This window comes from Vulpes vulpes, chromosome 2, assembly GCF_048418805.1.
Source record: "Vulpes vulpes isolate BD-2025 chromosome 2, VulVul3, whole genome shotgun sequence".
Lineage (NCBI taxonomy): Eukaryota > Metazoa > Chordata > Mammalia > Carnivora > Canidae > Vulpes > Vulpes vulpes.
Genome location: NC_132781.1, coordinates 13952383 through 13980307, shown reverse-complemented (window position 1 = coordinate 13980307; position 27925 = coordinate 13952383). Strand labels below are relative to the sequence as shown.

The 27925-nt window shown below is 36.6% G+C and overlaps 1 protein-coding gene across 31 annotated transcripts in view; it reads right to left on the bottom strand.

Annotated features, from left to right (window-relative positions):
• BPTF (bromodomain PHD finger transcription factor) overlaps positions 1 to 27925 on the bottom strand; it is a 157389-nt gene that overhangs the window by 35111 nt on the left and 94353 nt on the right. For 10 of the 31 annotated variants that reach the window (XM_072746802.1, XM_025999603.2, XM_025999600.2 and 7 more), the window contains 12 exons: positions 25952 to 26081; positions 24870 to 25008; positions 21700 to 21879; positions 18321 to 20616; positions 13982 to 14106; positions 12842 to 12970; positions 9918 to 10068; positions 9432 to 9555; positions 6707 to 6953; positions 6188 to 6349; positions 5818 to 5969; positions 4898 to 5006 (listed from right to left, as the gene is read on the bottom strand). In XM_072746802.1, the coding sequence (XP_072602903.1) occupies positions 4898 to 5006; positions 5818 to 5969; positions 6188 to 6349; positions 6707 to 6953; positions 9432 to 9555; positions 9918 to 10068; positions 12842 to 12970; positions 13982 to 14106; positions 18321 to 20616; positions 21700 to 21879; positions 24870 to 25008; positions 25952 to 26081 (3944 nt within the window). The remainder of the gene's footprint in view (positions 1 to 4897; positions 5007 to 5817; positions 5970 to 6187; positions 6350 to 6706; positions 6954 to 9431; positions 9556 to 9917; positions 10069 to 12841; positions 12971 to 13981; positions 14107 to 18320; positions 20617 to 21699; positions 21880 to 24869; positions 25009 to 25951; positions 26082 to 27925) is intronic. The other 21 variants (XM_072746804.1, XM_072746799.1, XM_072746805.1 and 18 more) reach the window with 3 other exon arrangements.

Sequence of the window (27925 nt, the reverse complement as noted above, 5' to 3'; positions counted from 1 at the left end):
TAGAGAATCAGCATTTAAATCCCTGTCAAGTCATTATGCTTCATCTGTGAACTCTCTCCACACTCGTCCCATTTCTTTTTTTTTCCTACTTATTTATAGTTGCTTTTTATAGGTTAAAGATACAAATTACAACTATGGATTCTTCCTACTTTGCATTCTGCCTTTTCTTATTTTTTATTTTTAAAGGTTTTATTTTTTTATTCTTGAAAGACACAGAGAGAGGCAGAGACATAGGCAAAAGATGAAGCAAGCTCCCTTTGGGGAGCCCAATGTGGGACTCGATCCCAGAACCCCATGATCATGCCCTGAGCCAAAGGCAGCTGCTCAACCACTGAGCCACGCAGGTGTCTTTTTTATTTTTATTTTTTATTTTTATTTTATTATTATTTTTTAAAATTTATTTATGATAGTCACACACAGAGAGAGAGAGAGAGAGAGAGAGAGAGAGAGGCAGAGACACAGGCAGAGGGAGAAGCAGGCTCCATGCACCGGAAGCCCGACATGGGATTCGATCCCGGGTCTCCAGGATCACACCCTGGGCCAAAGGCAGGCACCAAACCGCTGTGCCACCCAGGGATCCCTTTATTTTTATTTTTAAAACTCAAAGTGTTCTCTTTTCTTTCAGTATGTGTGTGTTTTCTTATTCTGGCTTTAATAATTTCTTTTAAAGTTTTCCTGCATTCTCTAATCAGATATACCTTCCCAAGGATGTTCTTAGTCATGGTATATGTTGGCAGAGGTCTACCCCCCACTGAAACTCTAAACTGATTATTCCAGTATCATTTGTCCAGTCTTTCGTCCTGATTCAAAATGACACTTCTGTCACACCGCAAATTCTCACATATAATGCCTCTTTAATGGTCTTCTTTGGTCTGGTTTCCTTTGGTATCATGGTGCTAATTCTGGTGGTGTATAATATGCTCTAACAACTAGCAGTGCATGTTTTCATCATTACTCTGTCTTCTAAACTTTTCTTGATTAATCTCTCCCATTTATTCTTAAGGTAAACCAAAAACACATCATATGAAGTCAAATGCTTTAATTTGAGAACTGGACTCCACATTATGTCCTTGTACTGCAATCTGAGGAATAATGCATGAAAAACTACTTTAGCTGACTCCCAGTACTGATATGATGCTATCACAAACACAGATGGATAAAGGGCTGGTGCTGGTCATTCAGATGATCCCTAATATGTACCTGTTAGTTTACTTTGTGATTATCACCAAAATGTAAATTCAAAAATTAAAAAAAAAAAATCTTTATTACATCTAGGGAGTCTGTGGGTTCCATTTTCAGGAAGGCTAGTATGGTGGTAGGAAGAGGATAAATCTACACATAGAGACACACTAAGCATATCTACCCCCTCCACCTAGGATACTTCCTCACTCTCATTGGCCGGACGGACCACTGGCCACCTTGTTTTTCCTTGACACATGAGAAACACTAATATGTGTAACTATGGACTCACGTGTGCAAGTCAAACACATAACTCAAGCTACGAAAGGCAACAACAAGGAACTGAAGCTCTATATATCTTGTAATCACCAAATTTTTTCAACAAGGAACAAGGAACTGAAGCTCTATATATCTTGTAATCACCAAATTTTTTGTAGGTATATTACCTTTTGTCATCTGTAATTTTTTTCTGCTTTACCTTTAGTGTTTCCTTTAGTTCTCTGACAGCTTTTTTAAAACAGTAATAGATACTAAATTTTATCAACTGTCCCTGCAGCTTTGAGTGAATTAATGAATCATACTTTCTTTCCTGGGGTAAATCATGTTTAAGCTTTAGAAAATTGCATTTAAACAAAAGCAAAAACAAAAACAAAAAACAATGCTTTATTTCATATTAGAACTGTCTAAAATTGTAAAATGAATGGAAAAGGTTTAATCTTTTCTTTGCCTTATGCCCTAGAACTTTTTTTCTAAGAAGGAAATTGCTTTCTAATCATTTCAAAGGATTTTACCCATAAAACCATGAGGTCTGGAATTTTTTGTAGGAAATACTATGGCAAATTTCCAAACTTCTTTCCTTGATATGAGTCATTGAGACTTGAAATTTATAAGCATAGTATATACTTATACCTCATTATTCAAATAAATTTAATTCCTGAGTATGGGAAGTGAGAATTCTCCAAGGTCTTACTATAAGAATTCCTATATATGATTTTCTTTTGATTAAAAAAAATTCATTCTAGAAATGACTAGGTGGCTCTCAGGTGATTTAGCATTTGACTTTGGCTCAGGTCATAATCTCAGGGTCATGGATCTAGTCCTGAGTCAGGCTCCCCACACAGTGGGGAGTATGCTTGTCCCTCTCCCTCTATCACTCTCTCTGCTCATGTTCTCTCTCTCTCAAAAATAAATAAAATCTTTAAAAAAAAGTTCATTATTTTTATAGCACTTTTTTATTACTAATGCTGTAAACTAGCATTTTGTTCCCATTTCTCAAAGATCAGACTTCTAAAAGAATGGATTAGTAATTTTTCCTTTTCTGGGACACCTGCGTGGCTCAGCGGTTGGGCGCCTGCCTTTGGCTCAGGTCGTGATCCCCAGATCCGGGATCGAGTTCCGTGTCGGGCTCCCTGCGAGGAGCCTGCTTCTCCCTCTGCCTATGTCTCTGCCTCTCCTCTCAATCTGTGTGTCTCAAGAATAAATAAATAAATCTTAAAAAAAATTTTTTTTCCTTTTCTCTTTCTCTTTTTTTAAAGATTTTATTTATTTTATTTTACTTTATTTTATTTATTCATGGAAGACACACAAAGAGAGGCAGAGACACAGGTACAGTGAGAAGCAGGCTCCCTGTGGGAACATGACGTGGGACTCAATCTCAGGACCCCGGGATCATGCCCTGAGCCAAAGGCAGACACTCAACCACTGAGTCATCCAGTGCTCCCAAGATTTTATTTTTAAGTAATCTCTACAATGAACATGTGGCTTGAACTCTCAATCCCCAGATCAAGAATAGCATGCTCTCCTGACCAATCCAGCCAGATGCCTGCCTTTTTCTCTTTTCTAATTATTACTTGTATTTTTATTTTACATTCTCCTGTTTTCTTTAAGGTTTATTTTATATATTTTTCTAACTACTGATTAAGACTTCATGTGTGTTTTTGGTCAATTTTCTCTTCCAGTGTATTTCAACTGCCTAAGGTAGGTGCTCAAATATTTACTGAATAAATTTGCCTCTGAGTCCAGCTTCGACAGCACGACTTAGTCACTACTTGATAATCTGCTTGAATCTTTGCGTTTGATGTTCCCTTAACTCAAAAGTTACTTATGAGAATATACATTTTAAAATTTCAAGCAGGGACACCTGGGTGGCTCAGTGATTGAACGTCTGCCTTCGGCTCAGGTCATGATCCTAGAGTCCTGGGATCGAGTCCCATATCGGGCTCCCTGTATGGAGCCTGCTTCTCCCTCTGCCTGTGTCTCTGATAAATAAATAAATAAAATCTTAAAAAATTTTTTAAATAAAAAATAAAAATTTCAAGCAAGTATAAACTAGTAGTATAGCTTAATCTTAACTTCTAACTTTACTACATAGATTGTGGACTATACACATTCTATTTTTTGGAATTCATCAGGTTTTACCTATGATTCATTATATGACTTTTTTTTTTTTTTTTTTTTTTAAACAAACAGCCCATATATATTTAAAACCAATGTGTATCCCTGAAGGTTAAACAGTTGACACAGTCTGCTCTGGCCTATTATGCTTCTGTTAATCTCTCGTTGATATCAAATAGTTTTTGCTTTAAATACTCCAATAAAATCTTATTGGTTCTTTTTAAAAATATACATATTTTTTAGTTTTAACTGATCTCTACATATAGTGTAGGGCTTGAACCTACAACCCCAAGACCAGGAGTCGTATGCTCTACCAATTGAGCCAGGCAGGTACCCCTTATTTGGTTCCTAAAGATCTTAAACTGCATCTTCATTGCAAGTTTTCATCTTTAAAACAATGAATAAAAAAAAAGAATAAAAAAAAAATAAATAAAACAATGAATAAATCATTGACTTGTACTGTGTTCAATATTAGTAGGATAATCCTTGTCTTCCCCACCCACACTCCATCTCCCTTCTTTCTTACTTTCTTTTTTTTTGGCCTTTCTTTCATGTATCTTTGCTTATCTATTATTTACTTTTGTGGTAATTCAACTTTAGATATGTTTCTCATTAATATACAGTTGGATTTTTTAGTTCTATCTTTATACTATTCAACTTTTATTTTTCTATTTTTAAAGATTTTATTTATTTATTCATGAGACACAGAGAGAGAGAGAGAGAGAGAGAGAGAGAGGCACAGACATAGGCAGAGGCAGAGGAAGAGGCAGGCTCACGGTGGGGAGCCCTGATTCAAGACTGGGACTCGATCTCCTCCTCCCCTCCCCACGCCACCATCATGCCCTTAGCCAAAGGCAGATGCTCAACCACTGAATCACGGGAACATCCATACACTATTCAATTTTTAATATGGGAACTTTAACCTATTCACATTAATGAAGGGCTAATAATGCCTTTGTAATCTTTTTTTATGCCTTCTGTTTAAATGCTTCTTGTTTCCTTGATTTTATGTCTTTGCCACACAGACTACTGTCTTTGTTCATTCTCTTTATTCCAATGATTTGAACTAATATATATTCCATTTAGTAGAGATATTTAAAACATTTTTATCAAGCATATTGGGGTCTATTTTTTTTCTATTCATAACACCAAAAACGAAATAATACCCATGGATATATCCCACAATGGATTAGAAATTTAGTATGCTCTGAAGTACTCATTCAAATTGGTGGTTTTTAGTATGTAGAGTGCCAAACATAGAGTATTACAGACTTCCTAGACAGATTGTTTAGATGTAAGATGAAAATGCTGGAGGGATGAATACCTGGCTGTACCATCACAGGAGTTCGAATAATTGCCTTTCCTAGTGTTGACTGTTGGAGTGGTGTTCTAATCACCGTCATACCAGGGCGGATCTGAGGCCCTGTAATTACCTATAAATGACACAAAGGACAATGAATTAAAATGAAATGACAAAGGTTCTGGATATTACATTTTAAATTACATTAAGCATCAGAATAAAGATGGAATTTTGAGGAGGGAAAACTTCATTCAAATGAGATCATATGAAATTCCTTGTCACTGATACTAAGTACAGCTTTACAAACTAGAACAAGACCCACTGAAGCTCTGTTCTATAACCACCATGACTGCTCACAGGAAAATACTGAGCCCTGTTTTTCCCTGATATCTAATACATATCTGTCACCCACAGACTATAATAGTAAGATTGGAAGCCAAATGTTCTTTCACAGTTTTAGAAGACAGACTACAGAGCATATTATTTTCAGTTTTATAGTTTGGTTCAGAACACTTTCAAGTCTTTTCCATGATACCAGAGGCAAAGAAATGATGTATCAAATAGGTGTGCCTATCAGCTGATAACAAACTAGTTAGAATGCCATGGATTCTATTTTCATTCTATTTCTTAGTTGCACAGCAAGTTTCCCTGGGGGCTCTGATGCTGCCCCTTGTTTCATATGAAGGAATTTTCTTTACAAAACCCTAGAAAGCATTTTTATTATGATTCATAATGTATACTAGTATGGTATTAACTGTTAAAAATTAACATTTCATATATGATTTATGCTTAGAAATAGAGTTTTTTTAAATCAGTACTTTATCACAGATTAAAAGGCAAAAGAAAATTAGAAGCTGGATTAATCCTGGAAGAGACCATTCTAAAGATGTCAACCTGCTGTGGTTAACACGTAAAAACAAAATAAACCTGTAAAGAACTCTTACTTGTGAAGTGCTTGTGGTTCCTCCAGAGCCTGATGTATTGGGTCTAATTGTGACTGTTGCTGTCCTGGGCTGGAATGAAGTAAAGGTCTGCTGACTTGTACCTGTACTTGATGGAATGATACCCAGGACTTTCTGCTGTACTTGAACAACGCCTTAAAAAAAAGATGAAGATGTCATTGACAACTGCCCCTTTAATAAAAAGTATCAGGTGTTGCTGGGTTTCTGAGGAGAAACTATGTGTGGTAGGGTTTTATAGTGGGCTACATAGAATGTGAGATCCGAGGACTGAAATCAGTGAAAAGGAAATGAAAAATAATGGCGACAGTATGATCTGGCAAATGTGAATTAAAACTCTTCACATTTCCCTTACCTCCTTGTGTTGCTGGCACATTTACAGCGACAATCTTGCTGTTTGCAGGAAGTGGCAGTTTGGTAATTACTTTTCCTGCCATAGTGACTGGATTGCCTGTAATTTGGAACGTCTGACCTGTGCTGGCAATGGTTGTAGCAGATGTGGCAGCTGTGCTGGTGGCTAATGGGGTATAAGACATTTAATAAGCTTTAGATTTAAAATAACCAGCAACGTAGTGACTTCTAGGAAGGGCACCAATGCATGAAATGTGGCTCATTTTGTATTTTTAAGACAAACATTCCTCTCCACTCAAAGTGAACTATGTAAATGTTGAAAGTGAAAAAATGTGAGAGGAGTTTTGCTAATGTAGTAATTATGATTATTATTTGTAACAAACCAACTGTTGCAGTTTGTTTGCTCAATTAGTTGCAGAAGAAAAACAATTTTCTAAAGAAATGTTTCATTTCAGTAGGTTAAAGGAATGAAATTTCTTTTCCTTGAATGAAAGTAATCTTTTCTTTAATAACAGTTGTATACCTGAATTTGACTGGCCTTGCTTAACCCACGTAGCAAAAGTCTGATGGAAGTTCTTATTTTGCTGGAATGTTACTGTAGCTGGAGATCCAACTTTAGTAGTGAGTACCATTTTCGTTCCAGTTGTAACTGAGCCACTTATGGGGGCCACCATAACTTTCTGTGCTGGAGAAATGGTACTAGTTGTACTATTTGTTGGGGAAGTGGTTGAAGCTGCAATTACTGAAGGTTTCTGCTGTTCCAATCGTTTCTAGAAAAGTTAGGGAGAGAAAACATGAACCAAAATAGTTCTAAATAAAAACAATACCATTCTGCAACTAGTCCAGCTACAATTTCTCCAAATCTAAAGAACTGCACAAAATTGCTAAAATATTTTATTCCCGAAAATATGTCCTTATAAATTTGCCTTTAAATTTAACTTCCTGGAGAAGGCAATATTTTTATGGCTCTAAATCACATATATTTTATTCAAAGTAATAAGTCTTTCATTAAAAACCAAGAACAACCAAATTTTTCCAGCCTGTACAAATGTGCAAGCTTTCAGAGTGCAAATAAAAGAGACATGGGTGATCTTATTGGAGACAAGAATACTTTGCTACTCAGTGGTGGAATTTAGAGCATAAAGCAAATGATGGGAACTGTAAAAGGTTTTTGTTTACTACAAGACTAACTTATCCAAATATAAAAAAAACATGTCAATACTTAAATAATCACTATTCAAGTTGACAAACAGGTAAGCAAGCAAGCTGAAAATTATTAATGAAATATCTTTTCCAAACTTCTTATACTACTCAGTTCAAACATTTTTACTGAAAAAATATTTTAGACTATTTTATGAAGAGAGGTATAATCTGATCAGACTATAGGGTTTTTAAAGACACTTTGTATATCTTTTATCATAAATTGCTAACATTTCTGGACCTTACCAACATGACAATATAAGCTTCCACATGTAAAAACAAGAGGCGGCATTGATTTTAAATCTGGTGGTGAATACTTTATCATCGTCTTATTTACTGCTCAGACCAACCCAATACAGTTGCTAGTATTGTAACTTACAGATGACAAACTGAGACTCAGAGAGATTGTGTACCTGGCCTGGGCAGAGCTAGTTATTCATGGGTTTGAGAGGTGTACTAAGATAAAACTGTAATGGTGAACTGTCTCTTGCCACTGGAAACTGCTCACCAGTGACATCACGGTCAATCCATATATAATTGCTTTTGTACACATCCCACACCTGAATATAATGTGAGATACTTCACATAGCCTCTCATTCCTCAGAAGAAAAGTTTAGTTTGGATACTTAGAGATGTTATCTGATTGAATCAGTTAAAAAAAAAAAAAAAGGAATGGAACATATATTTAGTAGCTATTTCCTGAGGGTATGCATTCAAAACTGGAAAGGTTGACTGTTTTTGTAAATAACCATTTAAAATAAATTTTATTTTATTTATTTATTTATTTTTAAAAGGTTTTATTTATTCATGAGAGACACAGAGAGAGAGGCAGAGACACAGGCAGAGGGAGAAGCAGGCTCCACGCAGGAAGCCCGATGTGGGACTTGATCCTGGGACTTCAGGATCACACCCTGGGCCGAAGGTGGGCGCTCAAACCGCTGAGCAACCCAGGCATCCCTAAAATAAATTTTAAAAAGTAAAACATTAGGTTTCACTAGAGAGATGACAAAACACAACCATAAAATGAAAAAACCATTAAGCTAGTTTTTCTATGAATGGACAGATAGACATGAAAAAAATCCAAAAGTTATCGCAAACTTTGATATAAAGGAAGACATTAACCTATAGTAAACTGATGTAAAAGATGTATAAAAATTTATTTATTTATTTTTTAAAGATGTATAAAAATTTATTTAAAAAAAATTTTTTTTTTGATGTATAAAGATTTAAAAGAATGTTTTATAAAGAGCAGACCAGGTGGCTCAGCGGTTTAGAGCCACCTTCAGCCCAGGGTGTGATCCTGGAGCCTGGGGATCTAGTCCCACGTCGGGCTTCCTGCATGGAGCCTGATTCTCCTTCTGCCTGTGTCTCCGCTTCTCTTTCTCTCTGTGTGTGTCTCTCATGAATAAATAAATAAAATCTTAAAAAAAAATGTTTTATAAAATGTGAAAGGAAAAAAAGTAGTTTGAAATGAATACTTTGGTTGATATAATAAGTAATTTATATTTGGTTGATATGTAATTTTTAAATACTATGGGTAACTAAGTTAATGATATTGTAAATAGACCTTTATCAATTTCACCTACACCCTAAAAGTTTACATATGAGGTGGTTAAAAAGTTTTATGGTATTTTCTCAAGAGAAAATAGGGGTAATCATCCTTTATGTGGGCCCCTAATATTCAGGCACATACAGTACATTATGTATAGCGTGGAAATGCAAAGAAACCATCAGTAGCTTTATGATCCTCAATTATAACAACTCATAGAGTTTTAGTACAACTTGCTTTTTCATAGCCAAACAGAGATGGTACAGACTGGAATTTGCAAATTACTCACCAACACCTCAAGCTAATGTAACATTGTGTGTCAAGTATACTTCAGTAACAACAAAAACTTACCCATTGAATTCTAGAGATAATAAATAAAACCACATGAATATACCATTGTACATGCACAATAATATACCACTATTGTGCTTTTGGTGTGCATGAATTTGACTAACAATGTCAATTCACTGCCAGGTGGGACTAGTACCAACTCCCCCACCTGCTGGACAGCCAAGCGCTGCTGTCTGAGGTGAGCCTCCATTTGGGCCTTGAAGTCCTCTGCCTTCTTCTGTTCACTAACCTTAGCCTGTTGCTCAACTGCTTGTGCCTTTTCTTTCTCCACTCTGCAGAAGGAAAAACAAAAGAAGAACTTTATCAGACACTACACTATTAGGCATCTGGTATGAAATATTTTTTTTGGTATGAAATATTAAGCAAAATCTGGTTGACTTAAATATTATGAAATCAGTTCAATTTAAAATAAATGTTAAATTTAAGGTAATTAGAAACTGACAAATGGATAGAACACATTGAAATTAGAAAAAGGACTTTTAACAAATAATCTGTAGCTTGCACTTAAAAATCAAAAGGTGAAGCAAAATTAACTTGGATATCCTGAATAAATTAATGTGGTAATGTGGTAATTCTGTAATTCTGAAATGGTAAAAGCTCCAAATATCTGATTACATGTTAACCATTTTCTTACCTTTCAGCAAACGCCCTGATCTCCCACAATTCCAACTCTTCTTCTGCTACCCAAGTCTCGATAATAACAGGGCCAGTTTGCTTGGGCGTTTCTGGTCTCTTTGGCCGCAATGCACTTGATCGAAGGCCTTTCCTCTGAGGTGTAGGTGTTTCTTTGGAAAAGAAATCAGAATATTTTAAGCAATATAGCTTCTAAAATTACAGTACTTCTAGAATCTCCTCTTACATCATGAAAAACAGGAGTTGCCAAACTTTCTCTTAAAGAGCCAGATGGTAAATACCTTACACTACGTGGGCCAGATGGTCTCTGTTACAACTATTCAACTGCACCTTTGTATCATGAAAAAAGCCAGAAACAATACATAGGTGAGTATGTATGGCTGTGTTCCCATCAAACTTTATTAACAAAAGCAAATGGTGGGTCAAAGCTCATGGGCCAGGTTTTCTGGCCCCTGATATAAAAGTCCTAGGAGTCTTTACACACAGTTTGTTCCATCTGCCTGTAACACTATTTCTAGCCTCCATCCCCATCACTTGACTACCACCTATATATCCTTCAGACCCTGACATGGATACACATCCTTCAAGAAGCATACTATGTTCCTACCACAAGTCAGGCTGGGTGACCCTGGCATATACAACTCTGGCAATGTGTATTTTCCATCACAGCAATGAGAATCGAGGACTTTAAAATTGCTCACGTAAAAAACGGATCTGAACAAGTAAGTACAGGTAAAATCTCCTAATGGTAACATTTAAAAATAAAAAGTAGGGAAAGGCAAGCACTGAACTGTCCCATTCATTCAGGGAACAATGAAGCAGCCAAAGAAAACAGAAACAGCAAGTAGGACCTGGGTTATCCAAAGTATTAGGAGGCAAAGAAAAGTGACCCAAGAAGGCTGGTTGTTTGAAAGCTCTGGGGTCAATAATGGAAGACTGGTCAGAAACCACCTGTTCATCTGTTTCTCTGCTCATCAACTGAGATGTCTCAGTTCCACAACACTGTTTTAAATTATGCTAATTTTCACCATCTGCTAGGATGGCTACACTTTATTAAAGTTCTTTTTAAAAAAGCTACTCTCATTTATTCTCCAAGATGAACTTTTGAACTTTTTTTTTTTAAGATTTTATTTATTTATTCATGAGAGACACACAGAGAAAGGCAGAGACATAGGCAGATGAAGAAGCAGGCTCTCTTTGGGGAGTCCAATGCGGGGCTGGATCCTGGGACTGTAGAATCATGCCCTGAGCCAAAGGCAGATGCTCAACCACTGAGCCACCCAAGGTGTCCTGAACTTTTAATTAATTCAATCAAATTTCAAAATGTAAATTTATACATTGGGGGACAATTATTTTTATTAATAAATAGTATATTTCTAAGCAGAGTAATCTCTTTACCCATTTTGTAACAGGTTTTTATCCTCAATGTTTTTATTGCATATATAAAATTAAATTATTGATTTTAATCTATTTATGTCTCTGAATCTGGTCACCTCACTGAACTCTTTTTAGCATTAACAGTTTTGAGATTCTCATGTTATAGAATTATAATATTATAACCTCTTCTTTGGTTGAATCTCATTCTTCCATGTATTTGCTGTCCCATGCTTATCATTTGGTTGCTCTATAAACGTTTCCTGAATCACTCTTTATATGCCTCTTAGATTATTTCTACCCTGAGAACTGAAGTATTTCACAACAGTTTTAACCCTTGAATCAACAAATGTTCAGGGACCACTTATGTGTCAGATTTCAGCAGCAGGTGTCAGGACTACAACAAACTAGACAGACTTGGTAGTTGCCCTCTTGGAGCTGATGGTCTGGTGTCAATCACCGCTCTACATCTTAATTATAAGAGGTATTATTATTTAAGACTTATGTATTATTTTGAGAGAGAGAGTATGCACAAGAGCATGAGCAGGTGGAAGGGCAGAAGGAGAGAATCTTTCAAGAAAGAAGACTTCCCTCTGAGTGAGGAGCTTGACGTGGGGCTCAATTCCACAACCCATGAAATCATGATGAGCTGAAACCAAGTTGGAGGCTCAACCGACCAGGCCCCCTAGAACCCTTGTAAGAGGTATGATTATAGTTCTCTGTACCCTCCCTATGCTTGGAAAAATGCCTATAGGTATCAATTTGTGTCTAATGAAATCTTGTTATGTTTATTGCTTAAATATCATTTTTAAAAATATAATAGATTGTATTGAAAAGACATCTTTTTCAAAAGTGGAATAAATAATTAGGAAATGAGGGCAGCCCAGGTGGCTCAGCGGTTTAGCGCCACCTTCAGCCCAGGGTGTGATCCGGGAGCCTGGGGATCAAGTCCAATGGCGGGCTCCCTGCATGGAGCCTGTTTTTTCCTCTGCCTATGTGTCTCTGCCTCTCTCTCTCTCTCTCTCTCTCTGTTTCTCATGAATAAATAAAATCATTAAAAAAAAGAATTAGGAAATGATTATAATCAAATTTTAATTTTTTTTTAAAGATTTTATTTATTTATTCATGAAAGACACAAAGAGAGAGAGAGGCAGAGACACAGGCAGAGGGAGAAGCAGGATCCATGCAGGGAGCCCGATGCGGGACTCGATCCTCGGTCTCCAGGATCACACTCCAGGCTGCAGGCAGCGCTAAACTGCTGTGCCACCGGGGCTGCCCTCAAATTTTAATTTTTTAAAAAATATTTTATTTATTTATTCATGAGAGACAGAGACAGAGAGAGAGAGAGAGAGAGAGAGAGAGAGAGAGAGGAAACAGGCTCCATGCAGGGAACCTGATGCAGAACTCGATCCCGGGACTCCAGGATCATGCCCTGGGCCGAAGGCAGGCTCTAAACCACTGAGCCACCCAGGGATCCCCTCAAATTTTAATCTGTAAAAGACATGGCTAACAGATCAATAACAAAAAAATAGAATTATTTCTATTTCTTACCTTTTGGTGCTTCTGGAACTCCAATGGGGCAAATGATTTTCCGGATACAATATTCAGATCGAATGCCATAAGGACCAACATCTCGCCTCTTAATTATCTCTGTTGTTGTGATTTCAGTTTCAGATGTTTCTATGGTGATTTAATCCACACAGTATTAATAAGTACCTAAAATATTCAGAGACTAAAAAGGTACAACATCTGGTGCTTTAAAAAGGAGACATATGTGGAATAAACTTTTAAAAACATTTGATTAATTAATAATTTCAGGACCATTGCTGGAGTGCAAGAATACTGAGTTTCTTCCTCACTGAAAATTTCTAAACTGAGCAAAACACTGTTTGGGGGCAGCTTAATTTCTGGTGGCAAAACAGTCAAAATAATAAAAGAAGAGAGATGCAGCAAGCATAGGATTCAGTTTAACTGATCTATACCATACAATAATAAAGATTTTATTTATTTATTCATAAAAGACACGGAGAGAGGCTCTCGAGACATAGGAAGAGGGAGAAGTAGACTCCCTGCAGGGAGCCTGATGTGGGATTCAATCTCAGGACCCTGGGATCACTACCTGAGCCAAAGGCAGATGCTCAACCACTGAACTACCCTGGTGACCCTCCCCTTTTTTGGTAAAGATTCATTTATTTTGGGTGGGGGGTTGGGGAAGGCAAAAGTGAGAGACAGAAAGAGAAAGAGAGAGAATGACAATGCATGTGCAAGGGAGTGAGCGTGCAGGGGTGTGGGGAGAGAATCTCACGTAGACTCTGCGCTGAGCATGGAGCCCTGATGTGGGGCTCAACTACGTGACCCTGAGATCATGACCTTTTGACCAGTAAGTCAAAATCAAGTCGGACACTAAACCAACTGAGCCACTCAGGTGCCCCAATGAAGATCTTTTAAAAATTCAGACTCGGAAAAAAAAAAAAAATTTCAGACTCGTTCACATATAAGTGACTCACCTTATAATTTGAGCCCCCCTCAACCCCCAGGATTTTATAACATGTGCTGCCTAACTTTAGCAAAGCTGTATTAGCAAAGCTATATTTTTAAAACACAAGCATTATATTTTAATAAATAACAGAAATGCTTAAAATTAAGTGAACTATTCTTTTCAACTTAAACTAGCAAATAAAAAACCCTTACCTGTCCGTGTAGTCCCTCCTCCTGGAGGAGCCTTGGCTGCCATGTCATCCCATCTCAGGCTTGCCCACAGTAACCGTAACATAAGGCTCACACCAGCTAAGGACTTTACAGTCTGAAGTCTATACCTGAATGAAAAACCCAAGAAAAACTACATATGTATTGTGTACATATGTGTACACACACACACACACACACACACACACATTCTATTATTAGACTGAAGAACTATTTCTTGCTTCCATTATTTTAATAATTATAATACGATTCTGTAAGCACTTTGACTATTATACATCCCTTAATAACTTTTTTCCCTAGGCATAACATGCATCTAACAACTTAAAAAAGGGTTTGTAGTCACTTCAAATGCCACATAAATTTATAAAATGAGCATGTTTCATTTTAATACTGTCGTGGCAAGAATTTATGTTAATTTTATACATTTAGCCTAATTCCAAAATATATGTTAGAGAAATTATGAAAGATAATAGAGATATAATTGTGTTACTAAAGATGATAAGAGTTTTGAGAAAAAGGATAAAATCTTAACTGACTTAGCTGAAACAAACAAATTGTTTAAATTTTCTCAAAATGCAAAACAAAAAAAAGACCCCCCTGTATATCCAACAAGACCTTTCCAAATGGACAGAAATTTTGCTTCCAAATGGTGGCTCTGTAAAACATGAACTATTGGATGATGAATACCTGGTATTATTAACGAACACTTTTAACCACATTAATATAGTTTTAGAATTTTACAATACAATGAGTAACAAAAAGGACAATACTCTATCAGTTACTGATCAGGAGACAAAGGAATCTCTGTGTTCCGTTTTTTCCTAAGCATTAGGTGTAAAATTATCGAACATTTTAGATATTCTTTTAAAAATAATATTAAAGATACATCTCAAATTTACAACTGTAATGAATATTATGTCCCAAGACAGAACTATAAAACAATGTAAAGAAACCCTAGGGTATCAATTCTCTTTTAGTGTCATCTTTGTGTAATTAAACACTCTGTTGACATTTCTACGTACTTAAATAAACACACTTGTTTACAGATACAGAAAATCTATAAAACTAAAATAATTTCCTCCCCTAACAGAGGTAGAAGGTAAACCTTAAGATAATCTGTATTTGAGAGGCAATGCTTTCTATTCTAAACATTAAGCTGGGAAAATGAACAATGGGAGAAAGGGAATGCTCCAGCCAGAAAATTGCAGCTGCTTTTGAAATCCCCATCTCCACCTGTGACACCAAGATTTCCTTTGTCATGCTGTCGCCCTGTGAATCCTCTGACCTGGAGTACAGTTCTTAAATGGGAGGGTCAATGTTATCCAGTGCAGGGATGTCCCAGGAAGGGGGAAAAGTATGTATCATGTTCAGACCACACCCCATAGAAATGCCTAGGGAACTCTGAATGCCAAATGGATATGTATTTTGGAAGAGAAATGTTTCTCATTCTCTCCCTTCCTCAGATCACTCACTACAGCCGAACAGCAACTTCAATGCATCTTTGTTTTGCAATGGAAACACCACCAGGTGGGGAATACACCAAAAGCCTATTCGTTCATGTATTCATTCAAAAAATACTTGAGTGCCTTCTATATGTGTCAGACTAACTGAAAGGAGCTGGAGGCAGGGAAATGAATTATAATCTGCTCTTATATCCTCAGGAGCTGTCAGAGAAGCATGAGGAGCACCTGACTTGGCTCTGGGATGGGGATCAGAGCTTTGCCAGAGTCTCAGAGGACAAAGATTGTGGGGGTAGCCAGGGGCACACACACGCTCAGAAGGAAAGTGTACAACAGTACACACCTCTTCCCAGAAACCACATCTGGTATGCTCTGACTGCAGGGCAGGGATGTGGAAGCGCAGCAAGAGACGAAGCTGCCATGAGAGGAGGGCAGAGGCAGAGTGTGCAGCACCAAATGGAAGGATAAAAGAAGAGCGTTAAAGGCGATCTGCATTAAGGCCTCTGAGACTTATCCAGAATAGGATGAGTTGTAAAGGGAAATACTTCTCAGAGACACGGTGCACAGGTGAGACGCTCTCCTCCTCCCAGGCCTGCAGTTGTAGTTCACACTTTGAAGGCTTGCTCTGCTCCATCAGAACATTCACAGGATAGATTTGACTTTTAGGAGGATTATGTGGCCAGCACTGTGAGACAACTATTGGTTCAAAGTGATAATGAAACACAGAATCAGGGCCCAGGAAAAAGGAAGTAAGGGAATGGACAGTGTGGAGGAAAAGAGAGGCCTAATGGATTGACAAGACAAGTTTCACTTTTCACTACTGCTCAGCCTTAACATTAAATTAATAAATATCAAACATGCACCTCCTGGCATTCTTAGCTTCTACTCTAAGCATCAGACAGATTTTTTAATTTTCAAGTGTGAATATAAAAATGCATTTCACATGCATGGTTTTTACAGCAATACACTTTTAAAAAATGCATTCTAAATCAAGAATACTTTACATTATTTACCCATGCCCCTGTTAGATACAAGGGATTATGTTTCCCTAAACTTCAGCAGATTAAGACGTTAGCACGTATTTGACAGCAATATCTGTTTAAAATGTACAGGAAGGTATCTCCTTCCATTAAAAAATGAGAAATTAACTAAACAGATACCAACTGTGTCCACAGTGCATATTAAAACATAACAATCCAAGGCTCCTGAAACCCAGCCGTGCAGAAAAGGGCCCTGGGCAACACTTGATCGGAACTGGTTCAGAGAAAAGTGCTTCCCAGTTGAGCCTACCTTCCACTTCAGAAAAGGAAAGCGCAGAAAGGTTGGCCTCCACCACTGCCAGGTCATTTTAGTTAAAGTATTTGTACATAGTAACTTTTCCAGTGGGAAAGAAGTTACCTGCAGGACAGTCAAGGATACACTTTGGGACCGCTCTCAATGAAGAAAGCAGAAAAGTGCAGAGTAATCCTATAAATCCATGAACTGTAATGAAGAGTTCCTTGATTCCCTGCAGGATTCTGCAAATCCTTCATTGCAGGCCCTGCAGAGAAATTGTACTTTTCAGCTGTCTCTATTGAATGTGTAATGGAGTGATGATATTTTAATTCAAATCAAAAGATGAGTTATAAAAACCTTGGTCAAACCAATTGTGACTGGTCGTATTAATAAGTTAACTCCTTTAGAGAGAGTACTCATTTACACTTTGTTTTGGTTTTGTTTTATAATACTGGCTAATTATAATATAAAAGAAACAAAAAAAAAAGGCATGGTTTTAACTTAAAAAAAACAAAAAACTGGAACCATAGTAAAGACACACAGAAACGAAGCTTAAAGTGAAATGGAATCTGTTCAGTCACTTGAAGTAACTGAAGCTTCCTATCAAAATCTAGCAGCCATCAAGACTGTTCCTGACTCGCAAGCTTGCCCCACAGAACTCTTATGTTTTCAGTGTTTATGTTCCTCCATCCTTTCGAGTTGTGAGGGTGAAAAGATAAAAAGACAAGGACATGAAAAAGGACAAAGCAAGGAAGGACAGATATGTGAAATGTGATATAGCAGATACAGTACTGGACTGGGGATTTAGGAAAACTGGGCACTATTCCTAACTCTGTCCCTCTGTGGCCAGAGGTAACTTATTACACATCTATAAAAGATAAGAATTTCTAAGATCCTTTCCCAAAATGAAACTACATGATCTTACAACTGCCAACACTATGTACTTATGACTCATCCCCAAAGCTTAATGCCCAGAAAATTTTAAATTAAGACTATTTCTGGGTTTTAAAAAATCCCTAAGGAATCTCAGAGACCTCTTCTCACATAAATAACAGAGAACTCCAAAACAAATGTTTATCATGCAAATAAATTATTTTAGGAAGATTTCCACATTATGATGAACTCGGTGTGATTCACAGGCATGTTTCCTATGTCTTATGTTTCTATGAATTACCTAATAGAAATAAAATACAAACATTCCAGAAAGTGGACTATCCAAGTCTCTTATTCTCATTCCCAAGGCAAACACATGGCAATAACTCAGAAAGTTAAACCACAAAACCAACTATGTTTGACATGTTTCTTCTGTCTTGAGGAAAGTAAAACTGAATTTCATTTTAAAGATTTAGACCTTTTCAAGTCTCTTAACATTTTTCCCTAAAGTTTTACCCTAAGTAAACTTGAGTACCTCCCAGCCAGCCAAATTCAAGATTCTCTGTTATCTTATTTCCATTACTAACCTGGCCCATTAAATTTCTGCTTCCCTGTCTCTTATTATCTCATTTTTTTTCTGTAAAAAATGAGATATGCTTACTCAAAAATGCTTTTAAGAGTTTCTCCCTTCCCCAAATACATTTTAAAGTACATACCTCCAAGTGATACCAAAGGTTGGTCTAGGAGAAGGATAAGGCCATATGTCCAAGGCAGGTTTTGCATTGTAATTAAAATAAGGGACTTCTCGGATTCCTCCTTTCCTGGCCAACTTTTTTAAGTCATCATTAGGTAAAACAAATATGCTCTTCTTGCTGCTCTTGGTGATAAACTTTCTATACGATGGCAGAGCTGTACCTGAACGAGTCTTCTTGGGTCTTGAAAATTTCATGAGTTTCACTTTATCTCTTGTGGAATACTCTTTGCTCACGGTCATAGATGTCACTAGAGTGCCCCCTGCAGTGGTCAGCGAATCTGTCACTGTTGTGGTGACCACAGTTTTGCTCTGCTCCTTCACAGAGATGATGTCCACACTGCTACCTGTGGAGGGTGTGGATAGCTTTGTGACTGTTGTAGTGGTGGTTGTGACAGTGGACTTGGCACAATTTTCTGTGGAAGAGACCACAGTCTGCTTATCCCCTTTTGCTACTTTGATTACAGTTTTTGATTCTGTGGCCACCGTGGATGTCATGGTTGTGACTTCTGTGATAACTGTTTTCCTCTTAGACTCTCCGTTGATATTTTCATCTCTGTTGGTGGGCAGACCATTTTCATCAACGAAATCATTACTGAGGTTAGATTCCTCTCCCGAAGTAACAGGTGAGGGAGTAACTTTCTTAACTTCTGAGGTTTCAATTTCCATATCTTCTACCTGATTTGTTGAACTGCTTTCTGGACAAGACAGTAGAGGCATGGTCTCAGATTCTTTGGTTGATGGCAGGGTGTCTAGGCCATCTTGGTAGTCGCCTGCAGCATCTGAAGATCTCAGTAAACGTGATTTTGTTTCCAAGTTGTTTTTTTCATTAAAATCTTCCATGATGACATCGCCATTCATGAACGGCTTTACAGCAGATTCTTTAACAGTCAATGACTTAATATCATTTTCAGGAATTATTTTATTTATATTATTAAGCTTTGATTCAAGATCACCACTTGCTACTTTACTCGCAGAGATTTCTTTCAAGGATTCCCCTTTTAAATATGTTTTGGGTTTATTATCTTTTCCATTTATTTGATAAGTACTTGCTTTCTGTCCTTTCTTTTCAGACTCTCGATTTTCATTATTCTTTCTGTCAGTGCTACTTTTTAGATTGATTTGATCAATACATTTATTAACTGATCTCTCCTCTAATTTCTGTTCTTGACTTGGCTTCCTACCATTTGCTTCAGTTACCTTACCCTGTGGTCTCTTATAGTTGCTAGTGGACTTATCTGGAACAAACTCACGTTTCAATGGTTCCAAGCCTTTAATACCTTGTTCTTGAGTTACAAATTGCTCAGAAAGACTTTCATTGCTATTCTGAACAATCATATCTTCTTCACTGCTGTCCTGAATAGACATAGTATCAGAACTATTTTCCAAAGTGCTGTTATATTCAGAGATACATCCTAGTTTTCCTTCAAAGTCCACTGCTTTTGACAGAGATGGGAGATCTCTATCATCAGTACTTTTAGGTACTGACGGAAGTGAAGGGCTCTGGGAAGGAGAAACAATGGTGTCATTATCCTCCTGTACGAGTGTTTTTTTGTTCTTATAGATCAAAGTACCAATTCCATCTGCACTAGCTAGTTTGGAGTCATCAATGAGAAAGTCACTTCCTCTTGTTTTAACCTTATTAAGTTCCTGGCCTTGACTGGTAGGTTGAGAGAGACTCTCATCTATGTCATTTCCAACAGAATTCTGTTTCTGACAGTTTGTCTCTGGGCTCTGAATGGAGATGTCATCTAACATTTGATCTTTTGGATAAAGTCTGTTTGTTGTATGATCAGGATCATTGATTCTAAGAACTGAGGAATCGCTTTGTGAACATCCTCGAATCACATCTTCAGATTTACCATTACTTGTGTTAGGGCTTTGTTCTTGTCTAAGCGAGTCACTTTGACACCCTTCTTTTGCTTTTGTTATTACTGAGGACTCAGAAAGGCTTTTCAAAGAACTTGTACACGTCTTTCCTATACCCTTAATTCCACCCTCCAACTTCATTTTCTCAAGGCGCTGTTTTTCTTCCAGTGTAAACTGTTTAACTCTCCTTTCAAGAAGTCCATCTAGTTTGGATGATTTAATTTTCTTTTTATAACTAGTCCTTAGATGGAAGCCCTCACTGACATTGACCACATCTACTTGAGAACCTTCCTGACAGTTTATATGCGGCTCTGTTTTCACATCATCATCTATCTCCATTGGTTCTTCCTTAAAGGGTTTCTCATTGTCAGAATCTAAAATTTCTTGTACATCTGTGAAACAAACACATTTATGTAAATGTTAACTTTTAGCCTCAAATGTGGAATTCACAATATTTTTATTTTAAAAACCACCAATGTTTATTTTCATTTCACTCACGGGGCTTCAGTGTAAATATACATATTTGAAAGCTCTTGAAACATGATTAAGATAGGTCAATGGATAGGGCTAAACTTTATAAAAGGTTAAAAAACAGACATTTTGTAAATATTTAAATACTCTGATTTTTAGTATCTGAAGTTGTAATGTTACAATGAAAAATTACTTAGCATGTGACAGTTACCCCATACGCCAGTACCTTCATGGAAAATTTTATGTAAGATATTTCATAGTCATAAAATATCTTAAGGCTTATACATTATCTAGCTTACCTAGTTTTTAAAGAATGACTTTTCACAAAAGACAGTATAGGTTCCTCAGAAGGCTGGACACAGAGATATCAGCTCATGACCTAGGATTCCACTACTAGGTCTTTACCCAAGAGGGATGAAAACATATGTCTACATAAGAACTTGTACAAGGATGTCCTTATCAGTATTCATAATAGCCAAAAAGTAGAAACAACCCAAATGTCCATCAATTGATGAATGGATAAACAAAATGTGGCACATCCACATTTTGCACTATTATTCAGAACTAAAAAGGAATGATAAAATGCTGACATATGCGATAACATGGGTGAATCTTGAAAACATTACACCAAGTCACAAAAGACCATGTATTACGTGATTCCATTCATACAGAATATCCAAAATAGGGCCAATCCATAGAGATAGTAAGTAGACTAGTAGGCTGGGGGGATTTAGGGAGGATTAGAAACTGGGTACTAAGGAGTATGATGTTTATTTTCGGGGTGGTGAAAATGTTCTAAAATGGACTGTGGTGACAGCTGAACAGCTCTGTGAAATACTAAAAACCACTGTATATTCTAAATGGATTAGTTATATAGTAAATGAGCTGCGATTCAATAAGGCTGCTATCAAAGAAATATAAGGCAGTACCTCTCCTGCTATGCAAACCAGATCCAATACAATCTTATCACCCCCAGGCTGCCCTCCACACCTGACTCTCCTTACCTTGGTCCTTCTTCTCAGTAATCTTGGAAACGTCCATTTCATTTTGGTCTGCCCCTTTTGCAGCATCTGAATCTTTTACCTCGCCTTTCTCAGAATCAGGCTCTGTTTTTATTTTTTTTGGACTCCGTGGACTTTTTCGTCTATCTGATTCATCCATATTTTCATCCACATTATTTTTGGCTAAAAAAGAATTGAGTGTGTGTATATATATATAATTATAGGTATTCTGAACATTAGCAATCTGCTTTAACAAATCTAGTTTAGTGGAAATTATATTTCTAGCAATCTATACTGTTTTCTATTTAAAAAATATAAAGCTTGAAGATAGTATATACTTTCCTAACATGCTCAACTGACCTAAAGCATAAGAGGAATGAGCACATTTTAGATGTACTTCAGGATCTTTCATATATGACACTATTTCAGCTGCTCAATGACTCCACAAAGTCTACATCAGTGTTTCTAACATACTTTATATTAAAGAACCATATTAGGAAAATAAACACTTAAGTATTTTTTACCCAGAGTCCGTGGATAGACTTCAAGGCTATCTAAGAGCCAGTGAAATTAATTACAAAGGTTTGTTTGTATACTTTTTTTTTTTTTCTGGGTAGGGAATCACTGTATTTATCATAGATTAAGAGAGACTTCAGAGAAATAACCAAATGCAATATTTGGCCTTGTCTGGACCTGATTTACCACCAACATTAAAAGGGCATCTCTGGCACAACTGGGGTAACTAGAATAGTAACTGAGAATCTCAAGATGGACATGTTAAATATTATTAAGTGTGTTGAATGGTAATGGCATAATTTATGGAATGACCACTCCAATCAGAGATATATGCTGAACTGGTAGATAACATAATTTCTGGAATTTGCTCTAAATACATAGGGGGGAAAAAACTCCAGAAAAAAAGTAGATTATTACAACTAATAGGTGAATGACAGAAAGATGATGCTTTTTTACTTTCGTGTAGTTTAAAATTTTCCATAAGGAAAAAAAAAATTAAGCCCATGATACAGAACTATTGTCCAGGTGAATTTTCTTGGGCCTTACAGGCATTTTCTACCTTTTATTATTCTCTTCACTTGATCCCAAATATCCCAAGGACTTAGCAACGTGTACCTACTCCTTCCAGAAAGATCTAGCTGAGGGAAGGGAAAAGAGTGCAAAAAACAAACTTGGTATCTGTCAAGACAGTAGGATACTGGGAAGAGAAGAAACGAATCATAGAACAGTGATAGGATGTGTCTGGACCTCACAAGTAACAAAAGGACAAAAAGTAAACTGATACTCTCCTTATTCAATGCTTCTTCAGTTATTTCAGAACAACTGGGCAATATTTTTTCAATGATTTCAAGTTTCTCAAAAAGAGCTTTATATAATAGTAGTAGCCCCACCTAAAAGTTTTAAGAACCCAGATGCTTAAAATAGACAATTATAAAATACTTGGGATGTCTTCTCCATTAAAGATCTTCTAGACATAAAGACAATTAATATCCTTTGTTAATCCTTGCACATCGGTACCTTTATTGACACTTGTAAACTAATATGCAAAGCTAAGGCATTCAGTCTGAGTTAGAATGGAGGTTAGAAATAAGTGACGCAAACAAGCTGAACACTCTAGTCTTCTGATGCTAAGTCAAGGTTCCCTGAAACGCATTTCTGTTTTTTCCAGCACATCTGTGCCTCTGTCATATGATAAGATTAGGTTAACCATTATTATAGGGGCCAATAGTTCTGAGATTATAAACTGGTGGTTACTAATACTAATGCCTTCACTGTAATTCTTATTCTATACTAACACATGCATTGCTACCACCGGAAAGGAAAAGCTCAAAAGATGTTGTAAGACCAACTTGGTACCTGACTGGATAAAGGCCCAGAATTTGGACAATAGAAACAGTATGCTAAGGAAAGTGGATATGAGATAAATCTGCAAAAATCTAAATATTTTGTTTATTGATAATCTGGATTTTATTACACAAGACAAAATAAGTCAGATATAATTAAACAAAAGCTCTCTGTAATTCTACGTGCTATGTGGGTAACTGGAGCAACAAAATGGCAATAAAAAATGTTAATCTTTTAGAATTTATTATAGTGGACATTTGGCTTGAATATAATCAGATCACAATAATAAAATTTAATATTGAATAGTTCTAGTTGGCAAATAGAACAATTCACTGAGCATCTATTATGTGCAAGACATTCCTAGTCCCTATAAATTCCAGTGACCCTTATAAGTATTTTCCCATTAAAAAGGTAATCCAAAATGATAACTTTATCACATTAGTAATTCAAATATCTCAACCAGTCCAGGATTCAGCAGAACCATTCACGAAGAAGCCAAATTAGTTAGCTAGGTATGTACACAATACTCACTATAGCATAGACTTCATAGGAAAGAACACATCACACCATACATTAGCAAATTACACTGCACAGTGTGCAGAACTGCTTTTGAAAATAACCAGGTAACAAAAAAGTGATGGCAATGTAGAGTGCAAAAAAGGACAGTGGGAGCAAGGAGACATAGATTCCAGTCAGAGTTCTATCTGTGTTAACTGTACATAACTTCACATCTTCATGAAATAATCTACTCATGGAATGTGAGTTTCAAAACAGATGGTGTCTTAATAGGGCAGTTCCCCTCTAGAATTCTGTGACTCTAAATATATTAGTTGTTAGCGAGTAGCACAAATGGAGTTAATATCTCCCTCGTTTATGTGGAAGTGTTTACAGAAGTCTCTATCACTTCCTTTCTGGTTTTGTAATGTGCTACAACATCAAGATTACCAGATAGGTGGTTCCTTAGGAAGTCAAGTAATACTGAATTTAAGATTTTATTTTATTTTTATTTTTTTTGAATTTAAGATTTTAGAAAAACAATTAGGTGCTGAGGCCTTTTTTCTTTTTCTTTTTTTTAGGAAGTTCTATTCTATCATCTTTCTTTAATTGAAATCCTAGTTATAAAAATCCTGAGAAAAAAAGTAAAGTATTTGAGCTTATTATTAATAAATAAACTACATTGGTGGTTTTGCATGTTCTATTAAAAATTCCAGAAAAATACTTTTATCCAAAATATGGTCAATGCACTACAAATTTATAAGAAATAGCACAAAATCAGAAGTTATGATATAGAAAAAATAACTTCAATTACTTACTTCCTTCTAATGATTTTCTGTAATTCACATTAGTATTGCCTGGCAACTTAGGAACAAACCTATAAACATGAGTTTTACTAATCCAGCTCCAACCACCATATCCTGTTACTCTGTATTCCTCTCCTTTTTGTTTCCAAACCTGGTATAAATGAAAACATTCTGATTAAACAAGAATGAGAATGCTTATAAAGCACATGTGGTTTTATACATTTTTACCAAACAAGAAAAATAGGCAAATAAGTTTACCAATTTTATTTTCAAGAGGAATCAAAGATTTATGAAAAACTGAATACAGCTGACCCTTGAACATGGGGGTTTGTTGACTCCTCCCCACGCAGTCAAAAATCCATGTGTAACTTTTAATTCCCCCCAAATTTAACTCCCAATAGCGTACTGTTGGCCAAAGTCTTACCAATAACATAAACAGTCGATTAACACATATTTTGTATGCTATACATATTTATATATTGCATTCTTTACAATAGAGGAAGCTAGGGAGAAGAAAATGTTATTAAGAAAATCATAAGGAAGCAGGTGCTTGGGTGGTACAGTCAGTTAAGCATCTGACTCTTAGTTCCTGTTCAGGTCATGATCTCAGGGTCGTGAGATTGAGCCCCATTGTTGGGCTCCATGCTGAGAGAGGAGTCTGCTTAAGACTCTCTCAGCCCCTCCACCCCCATCTTTCTCTAAAATAAATAAATCTTTAAACAAAAGAAAAAGAAAATCATAAGGAAGGAAAATACACTTACAGTACTGTCCTATATTGGAAAAAATCTATGTGTAAGTAGACCCATGCGGTTCAAACCCGTGTTTTTCCAAGGTGAACTATCCCCTTTTCTAATATGAAAAATGTAACACAATTTTACAGTTTTCTAATAATTTCAACAAATTAGTCTAATAGCTCACCTATATTCTAGTAAGATAAACCTATGCTTACAAAATTGCCAGAAAGATTTACTTTGTTCCAACTACATTAAAGAAAAGATTATGTCAAAGTAAAACAAAATTTAAGTATTCAAAGTTGGAGAATACAAGTCTCAGAAATGGTTAACACTATTTTAAAAGACTGTAATAAGAATTACCTGATGTTTAACTGGAAATGTATATTTTACCCATGTAGCTTGTTGCATTGTTTCTTCCTCTTCTTGTTTTTTCTCTTTTTTCTTGACTTTCTCCTTCTCTTCTCTTTCAATTGATGTCATCCTGTGTAACCTAAAAATATATGAATGGAAAGACAGAACTGCATTTAACTTTGAAAAATAAAAAAGATAAAAATACAGTACTGAAAATCAGGAGGACAGAATCAAAGGCTGGTTAGCTATAATCCCACAACCCAGACAACCTCAATCAAAAAATAACTAGATGTACAATTCTATAACAGGAAAAATCAAACAGTAGAAAAAAGCAAAAACATGCCATCCTTCCTATATGTGTCCTTATAAGAAATACATTCCCTTATGGCTTATTCCTAAAACTATCTATACACCAACATCCTATTTACACAAAACAGATACTACATTACAATCACAACTCCATAGCATGTATTCTATGAATTACTACACTAGAAGATCTTTTCATACCAGAAGATACAGATCTTTTTTAAATAATTAAATAATATACCCCACTGCACGGACATACTATAATTTACTCAACCAGTTCCCTATTAAACAGTACATTATTTCCTTCTCACCAAAAAGACCAAGAAATCCAAAATCTTTTATTTTAACCAATATTTCTAATTCTATCTAGCACTGGGGGTTTTAAAGTCATTACACGCTCCACTAAATGTACAATTCAGGCTTTCTACATCCATAGAGAAAAGGACCCATGAGGCTCCCACTCCTGGGTGAGGGGAAGGGCTAGGAAAGAAGGACCCACACTGATTAGCACCAGTCATTAAACACAGGGCACAGGCCACACTCTTTTTCAGGATGTAAAATGTATCATTGCACCCAGCAGTAAGGAGACAGGCAGGCCTGTGGTGGGGCTCTACATTAAGATGATTAGACTGAAAAATTAAAAATTAAAAAAAAAGATTAGACTGGATTTTTGTGAATGGGAGTATTTGCCATAAACAAGGACACTGATTAAAACCTATGAAGAGAGGAGTCTAAGAGCTGTAGTGGTAAAAAATTGCTCTATCACACCCTACCCAGATGTAGCCGATCTTGCATGTAAAGCCATGTGAAAAAAAAAGAAAAAAGAGATCTTTTGTCAACTTAGGGGAGGAGGAGGTTCTGGAAAGATGTGAAAAGGGATTTAATTCTTTTTATCTCTATCCTCCCACTAAAAACTCCCTATTTATCTCCACTTTGAAGAAATCTTTGTGTCCTATGATATAGACCCTAGAATCCAGTCTTGCCAGGCTGAGAGCTCAATGCCTATTAGCTGCACAACCACTACTATAGCAAACATTCTTCATTCTCTCACAATTGACGGGAGGAGGGGAAAAGGAGCAGATTCTCACCGGGGATGAACTTGATTCAAGTATCATCAACTGGCTACTACTCTTGGGACCAAGGGAGTGGGGCATGCTCTGTAGGCACAGCGTGGTGGATAACCTGATAGCTTCAACCCACTACACTGAGCCAGGATCAAGTAGTATTTTTCAACAGAGCTTTTGTGGGCTAAGCTTTAAAAGTCTCCAAAAGTTCAGGTCTGACACAGCAACTGAGCAATCTTCGCTGACAACAGCCAGGAACAGAGCCCTGTGCAGGGAGGCCACCGGGGCAGAACACAACTGGGCTGAGAGCTCAGTCTGTGCTCTTGGTGTTCACATGGGAAACAAACATTGTCACCACCAAGTACAAGGGCTTCACTTTGCTGAGGATATCAGGCCAGTGAGGTAGTACTATAGTTAATCTATGATGTTAGCTACTCCAGAGAAAATTCTATTGTTTTCACTGCCACCAAGACAATCTTTATGTTTTGAAAGCAAAAAAGGTGAGCTCTGAAGGAATGCAATTCCATTTGGATAGGCAGAAACCTTGGCTACTGCTGGCAGCCTAGATGCCCCAGGAAGGAAACCCCATGGTGTTGGTATTGTGCAGCTTCCA